This window comes from Aythya marila (genome assembly GCF_965140915.1).
Source record: "Aythya marila genome assembly, chromosome: 20".
Classification (NCBI taxonomy): Eukaryota; Metazoa; Chordata; class Aves; order Anseriformes; family Anatidae; genus Aythya; species Aythya marila.
The window spans coordinates 8,263,880-8,278,636 of NC_139061.1; the positions used below are offsets into that span (position 1 = coordinate 8,263,880).

The 14,757-nt window shown below is 47.9% G+C and overlaps 1 protein-coding gene across 1 annotated transcript in view; it reads left to right on the forward strand.

Moving 5' to 3' along the window:
* Positions 1-31: 31 nt before the first annotated feature.
* VPS53 (VPS53 subunit of GARP complex) overlaps positions 32-14,757 on the forward strand; it is a 61,339-nt gene continuing 46,613 nt past the window's right edge. Inside the window, exons 1-4 of the mRNA XM_082776065.1 lie at positions 32-149; positions 1,491-1,571; positions 2,658-2,707; positions 3,489-3,555. Coding sequence (XP_082632191.1) covers positions 66-149; positions 1,491-1,571; positions 2,658-2,707; positions 3,489-3,555 — 282 coding nt within the window. The 5' untranslated portion in view covers positions 32-65. The remainder of the gene's footprint in view (positions 150-1,490; positions 1,572-2,657; positions 2,708-3,488; positions 3,556-14,757) is intronic.

The following is a 14,757-nucleotide window of genomic DNA, read 5'->3' on the forward strand; positions in this document are numbered from 1 at the left end:
GCCCCCTCTCGACTCGGTCCTCCTGGTTCCCGGCATGCCGCGCGGCCCGGAAGCGGCTGGTCGCTATGGAGGAGGACGAGCCCGAGCTGGCGGCCGGGCTGGAGGCGGCGCTGGAGCTGGCGCCCGCCGTGCAGGCCGCGATCGAGCAGGTGGGGACGGCACCGGGCTGAGGGGACCGGGGGGGGCCCTGGAGCAGCGCCCGGCGCGTTTTAGAGGCGGCTCCTGGCGCCCCTCCCAGGTTTCTGGGAGTCCCCTAGGCCCTCAGGCCCCCTCAGGCCTCCCCCAGGCCCCCTCAGGCCCCCCGGCGGTTCCCTGGGCTGCGCCGTGCCCCCAGCAGGGGCTGCCCGGGGCTGTGCGGGCTTGTGGAGGGGCAAGGAGCGGCTGTGATGCTGCTGTGGGGCAGGTGGCACGGCGGCTCTGCCCTCCTCTTGGCAGCAGTGTGTGTGAGACGGCTCCTGGCAGGGCACTTACTCACCTCATGCCATGCACGTAGCTCTTCTGGCTCCAGCAGGTGGTGGTGGAGCTGGGCAGGTGCCTATGAAGGCCTCTAGGTGAAAGCTGCTGACGAGGCCTGTTCCTAGGCAGAGTTTCTCTCGTTTAAAGTCTGACACAACCACTGCTGTTACTCTGTGAAAGGTGGATAGTGCGTGTGCCCGGTTAAAACAGGGCTTTGTGAGGGCTTTGTGTGCAGGGTGATGTGTGGAGGTGGTGCTGCAGTGATGGGGGCAGCTGCTGTGCTTGCTTGGCGTGGTTTTGACCACAGAGAGCAGAGCTGGTGGCTGTGTGAATATGGAATAAGTGTGGTACCAGAGAAGGGAATGCAGTGTGTTTTGGTCTGTGGGGACAAAAACAAAGGCTGCCAGCTGTACTTGCATCATTTAAGCTATTTCTGAAGGCAGATCTGTCTGCACCACTGCCGCTCTCTTCCTTTTCCTGGGGGTAGGAAGAATCACCTAGCTGATTCTGTTTCTTTCCCTTTCTTTCATGTGTGAGTGGCAAACCCCAATCTCCAGAAAACTTGTACAACCATTTCTTAATTCATCGTGTTTCATATTACATGGCTATGAAAAACAAATCCTCTGCCTCTCACCATGGGGCCTCGCAAAGCCCAAGTGAAGATAAGGGCAAGGCCTCAGCAGGGGTCATCACTTCCACACAACTGCAAAGCTCAGAATGGTTTGGGATGTGTAATTAATGGCCTGTGCATCTTGGGAATCCCTTGCACAGGGCTGGTTGTGCTCGTGCTATATGTGGAAGCATGCATGTGTGGTATCTGTGTTTATCCAGGCTGATAGCCCCAGGAATTTTGGTAGGTCGGAGATCTCTGGAGATCTCATTCCTGAGGACTTTGTGCAGGCTTGTTAGAACGTTGCTGTTGAACACAACCTGAAGTGGGTGCTGAAGTGATTAAAAAGTAGCAGATATTGTGTAAAGTTACAGAAATTAAAGTTGATGTGTTGTTCATTGTATTTTTCCCTCCCTCTCCTCAGGTGTTCCCCAGCCAAGATCCCCTGGACAGAGCAGATTTCAACGCTGTGGAGTACATCAACACTCTCTTTCCCACTGAGCAAGTAAGTAGTGCTCACAGTAAATCCTCTGTGCAAGGAGTAACCTGGTAGTAAACGACTGAAGGCGTGTTTAAGCCTGTGAAGCCTTTTCTTCCACACAATAGCATTGGTAGTAATGCTGTGAGAACAATCACTTCTTAAATCCTCATCTAATGAGGTCCGCTCGTTACACAGCTTCTTTGTACCCAAAGTGCTGGCTGGAGTCAGAGTTCTTTGATCTGTGGACGTAAATTAGCTTTATACACAGAGGTTTGTGTAGCAGCACACCTCATAACTGCTGTGTGTTAATCATTAGTGAATCCTCAAGGGTTGTAACCGCATAAGACAGGTGTTGAGTGTGAAATATCACTGAGGAGTCATCCCTGTTTATAACCCATTGTTTCTTTTGAGATGTAGAGAAGGAGGTTGCTGTGGGATCATTATCCATACTTGGTCTTCCCCAAATCAGCCCCGGGGCAGTTTTGGAGTACGCTATTGTGAAAAGGTGTTTCTGCAGCTCAAGACTGGGTTGGGAGGCAGCTCCATTGCAGGTTCTACCGTGTTTAAGCCCCTCTGCAGGGTTGGCTTTTTGGCCTTCAGGTTTCTCTCTTCAGTTTGCTGGTGGGTGCTGGTTTGTCCTTTCTCCTTTTTGCTGGTGGAAACCTATTTTTCCCCCGCAAAGCCCCTGCTACAGCTCCAGCAGCAGCCAGGCCTCCTCCAGCCGTGCGCTGGGTGCCTGAGCTCTGCAGGAGGGTCCTGGCCAGGGAAGGTGAGAGCTCTGCACTGCCCGCTGGAGGTCACTGTCACCACGGCATTTCAGGGCCGTTCCTGCTGACTGCAGGCTCCTGGCAGTGCTGAGAATTGCAGGGGACACCCTGCTTGCCTGGGGCTGAGGGGGACGTGCAGGGCTGTGCCCTCTCTTTTGCTGCTGTTATGTGACCTGAAAAGTCGCTGAGTTGCCCTGTGTCTGTTTCTCCACCTGTAAAACAAAGTCACGCTCTGCTTCTTGTAAAGTAAGATGCACAAGAAAGTGCTAATTGCCACGGCTGGTGCATAGCAAAGTAAAAAGGGAAAACCTACTGACTTTCCTTTGTGTTTTTCATGTTGTAGTCTTTGGCAAACATCGATGAAGTTGTGAACAAAATCAGACTGAAAATAAGGTAAGTGTTTCTCCATTTCATCGCATCTCAGATGGGCGGTAGTCTGGTTGTTACCAAGGCTTCAGAAGTACAGCCTGTGCTGTGGCTAATTAGAGCTTTTGATTTGCTTAAAAGACAGGACAGGATCAACCTGAAGCCTAACAGAGTTGGAAAGAGTCAAAAATGTATCGCTAATTAGAGGTTTTTTTTAAATCCTGCCCCTATTGTGTAATATCTGCCTTTCAGGTTATTTTATGATGGGTTGCAATGAACTAGAAATCAATGAGTACCAAACTTTAGTACAGTTTGAAGGCTGAGAGAACAAACTACCCAGAATATTTGCTTGCTGAGAATTTTTATGAGGTCAAAGTAGCAATTGTAAAAACTCGCATTTTATGTTTTTGTCGTTATTTGTACTGTAAATGTAAAATAAAAACTCTGCAGGAGGAAACTTATGTTTCTGCACAGTCTGGCACTGGCAGCCTGAAAAGATTGAGACAGCACTTTAATATATGAAAAGTGGAAATGAAAACCAACAAGGGAAAACGTGTGATATTGCTTAAGGGAAGAGAAATACAAGGAGCCCCAATTAGATTATGTAAATTTTTTGTTTTTGCAACAGGAGCTTTATATTGTGTAAGATATTGCCCCACAGAGAGAGGGAGAAAGAAGTATGAGTTCAGCATTGGTTCAGCACCAGCTCTTCGATTTTAAATCAATTTTGTAGCTCTCAAGGTTCCCAGAAATTATGTTGCTCAGGCATATAGAGAATGGATTTGACATTATAAATTCATTTCTGCAGGAGGTTGGATGACAACATTCGAACTGTAGTGAGGGGACAGACGAACGTGGGACAGGATGGCAGGCAGGTATGTGTATCTCATCTCAAGCAAAGCCAGAGGTTCTCATCTTGTGATTCTAAATTGAGGCTTGGCTCTAGAAACCTGCTCCCATTGTTAGGGAGGTGTTTCTGCTCTCTTTTACACTAATGACTTCCTGAGCTGCTTTCTGAACAGCTGTTCTGTCCTGCCTTCTGATCACCCTGCAAAGGGAAGTGAATGAGAAATCAATTATAAAAATCAAAAGCAAAACCAGGAGGCTTGCAGTCATGCCTCTCTAAAGCTAATTATAAACTAACAGGATTAAACAGGTACAAACACATTTGCCATTGAGTAAGAATCAATAAGAGGCTATTTAGCCTCCTAACTAGGCTGTTTGCTGAAGTACCCCGAGTAGCTAGTGACTAAGCTTGATGACTGCCTGCCAGTTCATCCTGTATGTATTATTTGGCCACCAGGTTTTCCGTTTGTCTCTTTCTTGACAGATGTGTTTGCTCAGAGTCCAGTATTGAACAGCACGGCCATGGCTGCGGTGTTTGTGAACACTGAGCTTGGTCCCCGTGTTATCTGGCAGTGAGGTATCACTTGGTGCAGCTGTACCTCCTGTGTCTATTGATTCATCTCTTTAATATCAGATTGAGGAAGGGGTTGCTGGGTTGGGATAATCGTTCCCTCCCCAGCAAGGCTTTTCCAGCAATTCCACTTCTTGCTGCAGTAGCAGTTGGCGCATATCTGCTCTTTTCTTGTGGGAGCACTGCCCCCACTCTCACTTTTTCCCCCTTTATTAAGTTTGTTGTGTTGAAAGAATAAGTTCTGGGCAAACTGGACACGAAGCCCCTGCAGGAAGTGGTGAAAAGAACTCTGTGTGGAGAACAGAAAAAGACTGAGATGAAAACATACATCACTGGCTGGCTTCCAACAGGCTGTGTGTGCAGCCTTGTGCTCCAAGGGCTTTAGAGAGGTTACTTCATCAGAGAACACCCAGAGATCGGGGCTTGAGGTGAAAAACTTTTCATTTCTAATCCTACCTCTGCCACAGAGTCTGGCATCGAGTGAATTATTTACCTTACCTGCACCTTTGTATTGTTCTCAGGCAGATGTGAGCTGCTTACCTCTCCTAGCAGAACCAGTTCGGTGTTTGTGTGGCTTCCCAAGTAGTGCTGTTAAACTGGGGACACTCCTGGGATGTAGCCCACCTTGGAGTGGTGCTGCCCGCAGTCACCGCGGGGATGAGGCAAGAAATCAAGTGGGCAGCAACTGCAGAGATTGAGGAGGGGAGTGGAAACGAGTGCAGTATGTGCAGGAGTGTGGGGATGGTTGGTGGCAGCAGGGAAACTGCTACAGTTGTCACCTCAAATGGGCTCAAAAGGCTACACGTTCAGAGAAGGCTTTAAAAAAATAAAATCAAGGAGAGCTGTGGGTACAACTTGCCCAGAGTGCCTCAGGACTCACAGGTCCCAAGGATGCATGGGGTGCGGGGGAGAGACAAAAGAGGCAGTGCCACAGTGAGCGGTGCTTGCAGGGTAACAAAGCCTCCCTGTGCTATGGAGGTGCAGTGAGTGTTGTTTAGAGCTTTGCATTATATCTCTGCTTTTTACTCTTTAATCCCTTTGAAGTCCCCAAAGCGTGTTGAGGCAGACTTGGACAGTGTCCTGCTCTGAAGTCTCGAGAGGCAAATCATCCGTGCAGCCCTTCATTTAGCTTGGTTGTAAAAGAACCAATTAAATTTCTGTCCAAGTTCTTTTTTTTTTTTTTTTTTTAAAGAAAACTTCAAACGTGAATGTGTTTGTGGTGTGTCTGTTGAGCAGGATGTTAAATTTTTATAGAGCGAGAGGCCTGTCTTCTCCCACTCAGAGCAAGGGTTTTGTTTTACAGTACACGGTAAGAAGAAGTCTCAATGCAGCTGAAAGCAAGGTGCCCTTAAGACAAGTCAGTGCTCTGCTAGGAAGGAGGTCAGAGCTGTCTGAAGCTTTTTTTTTTTCCTCCTTTTTATCTTTTCTGGTGGTAGTTTGTAGTTTGAAAGGTCTTACAGTAACATTAGGTGCTCTCTTCCACAGATCTCACTCAATTTGTAGGAAATGGTAATCTTCATAATTCTGATATTTCCTGTGAAATTGGGTTGCAGCGTACATGTAGATGGACGGTGTCACCATCCTGTGAGTGTCTCCTCAGGAGGCCCAGGGTGCAGATCATTATTGCATTTTATGATATTTACCACACCCTCAATTAATAAAGAAGCGGGTGGCAACCAGCTTTTGCAATAGGCTGGAAATAAAGCTTAGAGGCAACCCCAGCAAGAAGCTGAATAAATCTTCCCATGTATAGTGGCTTGTTGCCGTGAGATGCCCTTGGCCCATAGGATGCGCTACTTGCAACAACCTAGCTTTTGAAAAACCTATCCCTGGCTTTTGACATATTTCTATCCATGGGCACACCGAAACCCAAGGACGGTGCAGTCCTTCCTTTCCTTGAAAGCGTGTGCTGTGAATAAAAGCACCTGTGGGCTCTGTTACAGCTGCTTGGATTTCAGTGGCATTTTAGGGTACATTTACTGTACATTTCCTGTAAGCTTGGATCTGGAAGGTGCTTTGCAAATACCTCTTCGGCCGTGTTCTCTCCTAACCCCACGTGGTGCAGACTAACCAGGATCTGCCAGGGTTGCCTGACCTCATGATATCAGAGCTAAAGGAGCTGCTTTTGTCTGGAGAGTAAGTAGCACGCTTTTTATAAACATCCTCTCAATCCCTGACTTCCTTCCCAAGGAAACAAACCTCAGCTCCAGTGGTAGAACAACAGAAAAGTTCCTGTGCGAGCCAAAGCAAGCCAGGAGAGGGTTCCCTGCTGAGTCCCTTCTCTCTGTTTTCCACAGTAGCTGTGTCCCCCCGTTGTGGGTGCAGCCGGAGCTGTGCACACCAGCAGTTGCTGTCCCTGCTGTCCTCGCAGAGCATGCGCCGTGGGTGGAGAAGCTGATTCAGGGAGCTCAGCCTTGGCTTTTCCATCTCCTGGCAGCTTTAGCTGCCAAACGGGGGATTGGGAAGCTCGTGTAGGCTGTTGCTTCAAGTGCCGCCCAAATCACAGGGGCCAGGGAGCTGTTACTGACTTATCTTTATTTTTATAGCATGTTTGGAAACCGTTGATACCCAGCAGGTTCCTAGAAGATAAACCGAGGCTGCGTAGCCTGTAACAACTTGGTTTCTCTTTGGGTACAGGGTCATTTTTCAAAGCTGCTGGCAAGGAGCCTTCCCCTCGTGCTGAGGAGCAGTCCTTTACTCAGCCCTGCTGAGAGCTGCACCTTCGTGGCTGTCCAGGAGGGGGGAGCCCAGCCTCGTTTTTGAGACAGGGCAGGGTTCTGCTGGTAAGTGCAGGCAGTGCTGCTGAGGTGCCTGAATAGCGCTGCGAGCTGTTCTCCCAGCTGGAGCAGTTGAAATCCCCGTCAGGCACCGTGGTGAATAATTTGTATGCGGCTATGGAAATGTGCTCTGCGTGCTCCTTGAAGAAAAGGAGACCTCAGGGTTAGCGAGTTCAGCGTGTTAATTGCAGATCCAGCCACTGATACTGCCTGTGATTGAGACTTCTGGCTGGTAGCGCGGTGGTTGCAACGCTGGGGACAACGTCTGTGCTCCAGCTGCGTGCTGAGATGAGTGAGCAGGCCTTCGAGGGGAACCGTAGGTGTGTGAAGGATGCAGGAGTAGTTTTTTGTCATCAGTCATTAACTTTTAAGCAGTTGCCTAAGTAGTCTTGATCTCATGCACACGTTCCTAGCGAGTCGTACTTAGGTCTCTGAAAAAGCAGGTTCTAAATCTAGAAATAAAGTAATCAAAGAGATGTGGCCCCCAAAGAGTTACTGAAGTGGCTCTAAAGGCAAGAATGCTCTCTCCTCTCCACTGAGCGTAATGTTTCCCAGTTCAAAGCATCTGCCTTTTTGAAATTTTGCCCTAGAATTTCCTCCAAATGCAAGAGCCTTAAAATAGTCTGGCTCATTTGGCTTCCCCTTCCTGGTGCGATATTTCAGTAGAGCCTGCAGACAATGCCGTGAACTTCAGAAATTATCTCCCTAATGAGCCTTTTATGGGAGGAAACAACAGCCGTGGGTGGAACATTCCTCTGCAGGGCGTAACAAAATTTTCCTTGGGAGTCCCAGACTTGGGCTATTTCTGCTGCCTTGGGAGAGGCTGGGAATGCAGGAGCCGCCGTAGTTCTGGCGTAACGATACGTGGCTCGAGCTGTGCCTGCACTTTCTGGGGAGCCAGCACTGTCCGATCCTTTTTCTTTTTTTTTTCTTGCAAGGTTTTTCTCAGATCTGCTGCTGGACTGGAGGCTGGGCTGACCTTGCTAGGAGCTCCAGTCCAGTTGTGGTATAATTTCCTCTTTGCCCCAGGGTGTCGTATAAAAAGTTCCCATAGATTTTTCCACTGGATGTGTAACGCGCTCAGTGCGTTTCTATTTGTCACTCTCTTTAGTTGTGTTTATTGCTGAACCTTCTACATGGGCTGGCTGTAATTTTTTTGACAGCAGCTGACATGCCTTTACTGCTTGTTTGGCTGAAGCTGCTTCACCTATCCTGCTCTTGTCCTTGTATGAGGCAGCTTCTGCATTTTCAGCCCGGTTTAACCCTTAACAGTGCCTGTGCAAGCAGGGCGCATGGGCCTGTGTCAATAAAGGTGAGGCAGCTTTGTGTGAAGCCTGCTTTGAGAGGAACTGAGACCTCAAGGGGCTTTCCAAGATCCCCGGTGGTTTTGTGGCTTCATAGTTTGACTCCTTAAAACAAACAAAACCTCTTTGTCTGTGGCCCATCTTTCCCTTCCTGCCCTGTGCACGCACAAAGTAAATAACTGAATTTCAATGGGTACGGGCTGCTCTAAACAAAAGCTTTGCTTCCAGAACAGAATAATTCAGTTGGATGGAGCCTTTGAAGATGTAGTCCAACCGCCTGACCTCTGCAGGGCTAAACAAAAGTTTAAAATATATTAATGAGGGCCACATCCAAATGCCTCCCGGCACTCAGTGTGTCCTGGTGTGGTAGGGTCCTGCCTCAGTCAGTGCTAGACCAGAGTTAAGCACTAACTGGAAGAGGAAAGGGATGTGCTCTGGGCTGGGAAGAGCCGTGCGTGTTTCTCATGGCTGAAGATAGGAGCTGATAACTGGGATTGCTTTCTTTGGCTTCTGCTTCTTTGCTTTGCTCCATGAGAACAGTAACGTGGTGTTTTTTTCCTCACTACAGCCGTGCAAAAAAGGGGTGGCAGCTGCTGTGGTTAAAGAACACAAATATATTCTTGTTGCCCAGCCTGAACCCGGCGCAGCAGTAGACAGCTTAATTAGCCAGCCCGGGCTGGGTAACCATTGCTGTCCTTTCTCATCGCATGTAAAAATAAACACGGCTCAGCTCTGCAGCTGCGGTGAGTCCCAGGCAGCCTTCCCTGCCCGCGTGCTGCAGCGTCTGGCGGTCGTTAAGGCTGTGGAAGGAGGGGAAGGATGCGTCTGGCATGGAAAAATGCCCACAGGTTATTGGGTTTTACAAGGTCGTGGCTGGAATTAAGTGAAATGGGGTCGTTGTTTTTCATAGTGATCGGGAAACGTGTTGCAGAGCCGATACAGGGAGGAGAAGAGATGAAGATGGGAGGAAAAGAAACGAAGATGGACGGCGAGCAGAAAAAAGTGATGTGCAGATGCTGCAAGTGGCAGAGAAGAGCAGCAGGGAGCGTGGCCCTCCCCTGCTGGTGGTGTCAGCCTGGCTGCCGGGTGCCCGTTTAGCTGGCACGTCCTCAGCTGCAGGGCAGCCGGCGGGTGGTGTCTCTGGAGTCAGAGCTTGTCCTCCCCTGCTCCGAGTGCTGCCTTACAGGCAGCAGCAGCCTGGCAGGCAGAGCTGATTTTGTGCAGTGTCTGCATAAACACACTGATCAAACAGCGCCCTCGCTGCAGCTTCCCTTCCGACCTCCACCTGTTTGTGTGGAGGTGGCTCTTTGGGCTACAGGTGGTGTTTGGCTCGAAGCTGAGGTAGCCAGTGCTTTCTGATCTGCTGCCGTAGGTACTTTGGTTTCATTTCTGCGTTTATTTAAATAAAGTGCTCTCTTCCAGGCGTCCAAGTGCACGCTGCTTCCTTGGCTGCAGGTTTGGCTCGTGGCCGGTGCTGCTGTGCCTCGATGAGGGGCCTGGGCTCTGCTGGGATGGTTTGTGTGAGCATTGAGAGCAGACAAAATCACCTTGAGAGCTCAATAACTAATTAAGCCTACGTCTGAAAAATACTTGGGGGCTTTTCTGTGTCACCACCCCTGATGTTGTAGGCACCAACTCTGGCCTATTCCTTCTCTCCCCTCAGGGCTGAGCTGTACTGTGTTTGTTTTCTATTGAACGGTTCAGTATTCTGAAATACAAACAAGCAAATGTTAGATTTCACTGTTTTAAGGTGATGAATGGATGAGGGTTAAATACCGTGTCTGAGGCTGTGTAATTTTATAGATTAAAAAAAAAAAAGTCCTGCCACGGATTCTGTAAGGCTCCAGCCTGGTGACTGAAGTCCCAATATTCTTTTGTAACCAGAGAATAATAAACAGAAATTGAGCTGCCAAAATAAATCAAATGTGAGATTCATTTAGAGTCACTTCCCTAGTGAATTATGACAGCTGGACAATGTCCTTCCCATCTAGGAGACACGGCGAGCTCTTTCTAGCCCAGAACGTATTTATTGAAAAGGGTTTCAGGTGAATGGCACGCCAGGAAGAAATAGCGCTGTTTATTATTCCTTTGGCTACTGGCCATTAAAACTGGCATCTGCAACTGCCCGAAGAGGTCAGGCATAACTTCTGCCATCTGCTGCAGAGCTCGGTTCGAGGCGGGTCCGGCTGTGACCTTGCTTTGTGCCTCTTGGGTCAAGAGGTAAGGAACGCACCGTGTCGTCCTGCTGCCCGAGGCTGGGGAGCAGGGCACGTTTTGTGCTGGTGAGAGATGGTTTTTTTCATCTGATGGTGTTAAAAGCAGGTTGCAAAGGGAGCCTGGGATGATCCACAGCCAGCGCCGCCTGGTTTTGGGTGCCAGCAAAGCGAGAAGCCCAGCCTGGAAATAGAAATCCTGATAACACACAGGAGATTTTGTGTTACTGTGGGATTTTCTTCCTCCCTCTTTTGTCATCTCCCATTTTTGGTGAGTGGTATTATTTATTCTAGTTATGTTGCTTCCATGCCTGTGGCAGGTGAGCTGTCAGCATTTCCATTCCGAAATCCCCGTTTGTAGGGTTTGTGATGTGGTTGTCCATTCCCCCACCTAGATCTGGCCTCCTAAAGCCTAAACCTGAATTCACCTTGCAAAGTCTGAGAAGCACCGACTCGACGGGCTGCCGAACTTGGCTGCAGGATGTAAAACTTGTGCTGCTGTGACAGGTAAAATCACTCACCTGAGCAAGACCAATAAAACTGCTGTCAGTTACAGCACACCACCACCTTTTTTTTTTTTTTTATCGTGCAGGGCTGGGCAGTGCCATAAAACTGACAGCTGAGAAGGGCGCTGGCTTAACGCAGCAGTGAGCTTCAGGAGCTGGGCTGCAAGGTTTCAACCAGCACTACCTGAACATCACCTCCTGCTTCACATCTGCTGCCTGTGTTTGTGCAGCTACTCAGAGCACGGGTTTTGATTCCTGAGTATGATTTGGAGGGTTAAGTGAAGGGACAAGAGGAGCAATTTTAAGCTCGGTGCAGTATTGGACGTAATCTGCTTTGTTGATTTAAAGCCTCCTGTGCAGCCATAGAGGTTAGGACTAGAGCTGATGACAGAAAACTACATTTTTTAGAGGCAATTGTGGTGGTTACATCGCGTTTGATGAACTCCTAGGGTGGAAATTTGCTAAAATCAAAACGAAGGGTGATGAGTCTCACAAGTTTGTGTGCTCAGGGGAATTATCTGGGTATCTGTGGTGTGTTGTCACAGTGCTCTAATGGGCGAGCCCTCTTGGCTTTAGCTGCAGCAGTTTATCCATTGCTGTAAAACTTAAGAGCTTTCTCTAAAATGAAATCAGACTGAGAATAAAAGTGTACTTCTACCCTTTCTCAGTCTGGAGGGACTCATTTGTGTGAGATTTTAGTGGCAGAAATTGTTGTTAGGCTGGTCACAGTATGCAAGGGTTTCTTTGAAATCTGCAGCTGAGGCTCCTTTGAGAACCGGGGATGGGAACTTATTTTTAGTCATGGTCCAGATTTTCATTGATCTGGGCTGTAAGTGTGGCAGCAAATGAAAGAAGCATTAACACACTGTATTCAAGAGCGGGGACCGATCCAGGAGCATTAAATTCTCAGCATCCTGACCACAGCCCAATTTGTAGCATTAAAAATACATTTGGATGCTGTGAATTTGGCAGATGTGTCAAGCGTCCATAAAATACTTAGCAGAGGGCAGCTTTCTGATGGGAGTAACGACATCCAATTGAAATATATATTGGCTAGAAGGAAATAAAACTAGCACATTTCTAGAACAACACCAGGGAGCATATGGAAACTATCAAGGTATTTTAACCCTTGCTGGGGACAGAGCGATGTTGGTTCAGATCATCCCAAATCTCAGAGCTTCCTAAGCAAGCAAACTGCCTCTGAAAATTTGCTCTTTCCCCAATTAAAGAATGCTTTGTAGTACTGCACTCTTAATTCCTCTGTTTGCGTATTTCCTGGCATTTCAGTATTTGTGTACTTGCACGAGATTCCTGATGGGAAGAACATCCAGAAATCAGCACACCCACCAAGGAGACACCACTGCTCGGCTGGAGGGATGCGCAGCTCTGTAGCAGAGGGCAGGAGCTGTGCCTGGGGTGGGGAGGGAAGGAGGATGCTGTGCCCATTTGCAGCAGCTCTGGGGATTTGCAGAGGCTGTAATTCACTGACTTTTGGTTTTAGGCTCGAACACTGTTGCTAATGCTGTTTTTGGTGGGGTGAACCTCGTACTGTAAGCCATGGGAACAGTAACTTTCAAAGGACGCTTTGCTTCAAAATGCTGAATTCTAAATTCGTGCCAGGATTGCTCCGTTAGGCTTGGTCTCATCCCGCTTCTCACTTGGCTTGTTTTATTTCCTCCTTTTGCTGGTTGGAAGATCAAGATAAAAAGGTGCCACAAGTGATGATGTGCAGACTGACCTTAGAAGTTGCTTGGGATGATGCCAAGGAAAGATATTTTTTAGGCTGGCTTTTTCTTTGTGATTCATGCTTTAACTGCTCCCTGTCATTTCCTACTGGTGTTCAATGGACTCCTTTCCTCTTGCATCTCAAGGTGAAGAGGGTTAAAGAGCTGCAGCTGATTCATGTGCTGTGCTTTTCCCTCCTGCTTTGGAGCAGATGATGGAGACCTGTGTAGCTCGAGGTATGTCCAGCTTACCTGGGGGTAACGTGTGCTACAGAGTTGGGTTTTCCAAGTCCTGTGTGCATCTTCTCAGCGTTCTGCGTTCTCCTGTGCCAGAGAAGGAAGGGGCAAGTGATGCGCAGCCAGGCCTGTCGCCTTGCATCACACACTCTGTCTTGCTCCATTGCTGGTCCTGCCCTCTTCCTAAATTCACCCCTCTTCCTAAATTCACCCGTGTCAGAGCAGCCCTGGGGACAAACAGCTCAGCAAAAGGCGATCGGGCAGAGTCCTGCCAGGGCTGGACTCTCAGCTGGTGCCTGGCATCCAGGGACCACAGAGGTTGCATGAAGTTTTAACAAATAATGCTGATGGGTTCATTGTAGCTTGCAGGCTGGCTTGCTGATTAGAGTCATATGGTGTTTGTCCAGGGCATTGCGAGCTTAATTTCAACGTCCTTGTTTCATCTAAGGATAACAGATCACGTATCCAGTCACTTATTTATTAGTGGTACAAAGCCCTTGAAATGAACTGCACTTTTAGGGAAGGAAATACAGTAACGTAGTTTTTGCAGGGCAGTTGGAAGCGCCGTAAATTTGCGTGTATGGTGAGGAAACCAGTAAATGATACTGCAAGGTGACCCCCGTGTCAGGCCACAACAGTGGGGTTGGTGGGTGGTGTTCATCGTGTACGCCAGCTGTGTCAGAGGAAGAGCAATTCCTTTCCTCTTGACACGCTTCTGGTTTTAGAATGTCTGTCCACAATAAATCCTCTATTAATAAAACAACAGCAAAAGCAGTAAGAAAAGGCTTTTACAATTCACGATTTGCTGTCTTAATGGGAGCAGTGTGAGAATTTAGTGAAGGGAAATGCGTTTTCCCAAATCTGAAGTGTGCTCTTTTTACGTGTCTGTAGTTTCCCATCTCCCGTTTTACAGCCGAAAGAGTAATCATTATGCACAGCAATAAATCTATTTATTATTCCTTGAACAATTAGGCCTGCTTTCCTGCCTCAGATGTCAGTTTCATATTTCTTAATAATGAACACCATTCATCAAACGTGAGGCGATTTTGCGCTTTTCTTTCCCCTGTCTTCACAGTGACCAGGATGGCGAAATTATTTTTTCCCCATTATTGCTTTTACTTATTTCCTTCCTTTATGTGCAATATTTTACTTTTGGATGCTGCAGTTGGAGTGCTACAGCCAAAAAGTTTTCATTGGTTTCCATAAAAAGAGCCATTAAGAAGTTTAATTGTAGACTTTGTGCAACAAATAACTCTTTGGATTTGTTCTGAGCTTTCCCTCAGATCCCTTTGGTAGCGCCCCTCTGACTAAAAAGAAATAGGTTTTGACACGGTGCTACTTTGAGCAAATCTCACTTATGTTTGAGGAAAAATACCTTCATCTCTTATGTAAATTATATTTTAAAAAAGCAAATACATGAATGAATTAGCTTCTTCTAGCTCAAATAAGGAATATGCATCTCTCTTGAGGAGAGGAGCCCTTGAACTGGTGGAAGATTTGGTTTAGTGGTGAAGCAACTGTTTGGAAGTAGGTTTTAAGGAATGAAGGCAGTGTCCATGAGCAAGTCTGATTTACTCAGGTCTGTTAATTTTGCTGTTGAGTTCTGTGTTGTTTTTTTAACAGCTGTAGGAATGTTTGCCCTTCTCTGAGAGATGCAACACGGGACTTGGACAGCCACCGTTCGTGTCTCTCCCCATGTTACAGCCAGGCCGTTTGGCACAGCAGCAGGAGGCCTCGCTTCTTTAACTCCCCAGGCTGGGGCACAGCACGTGTTGCCTCTCCTGTTTTTCCAGAGACCGTAAGGAGGTAAAAGCAGCAAGTATCAGGACCAGGTGATGACACCATTTCACCTCGTTTGGGCAGTTTTTGGTGTACAAGAACAAAATCCCACTCGAATTT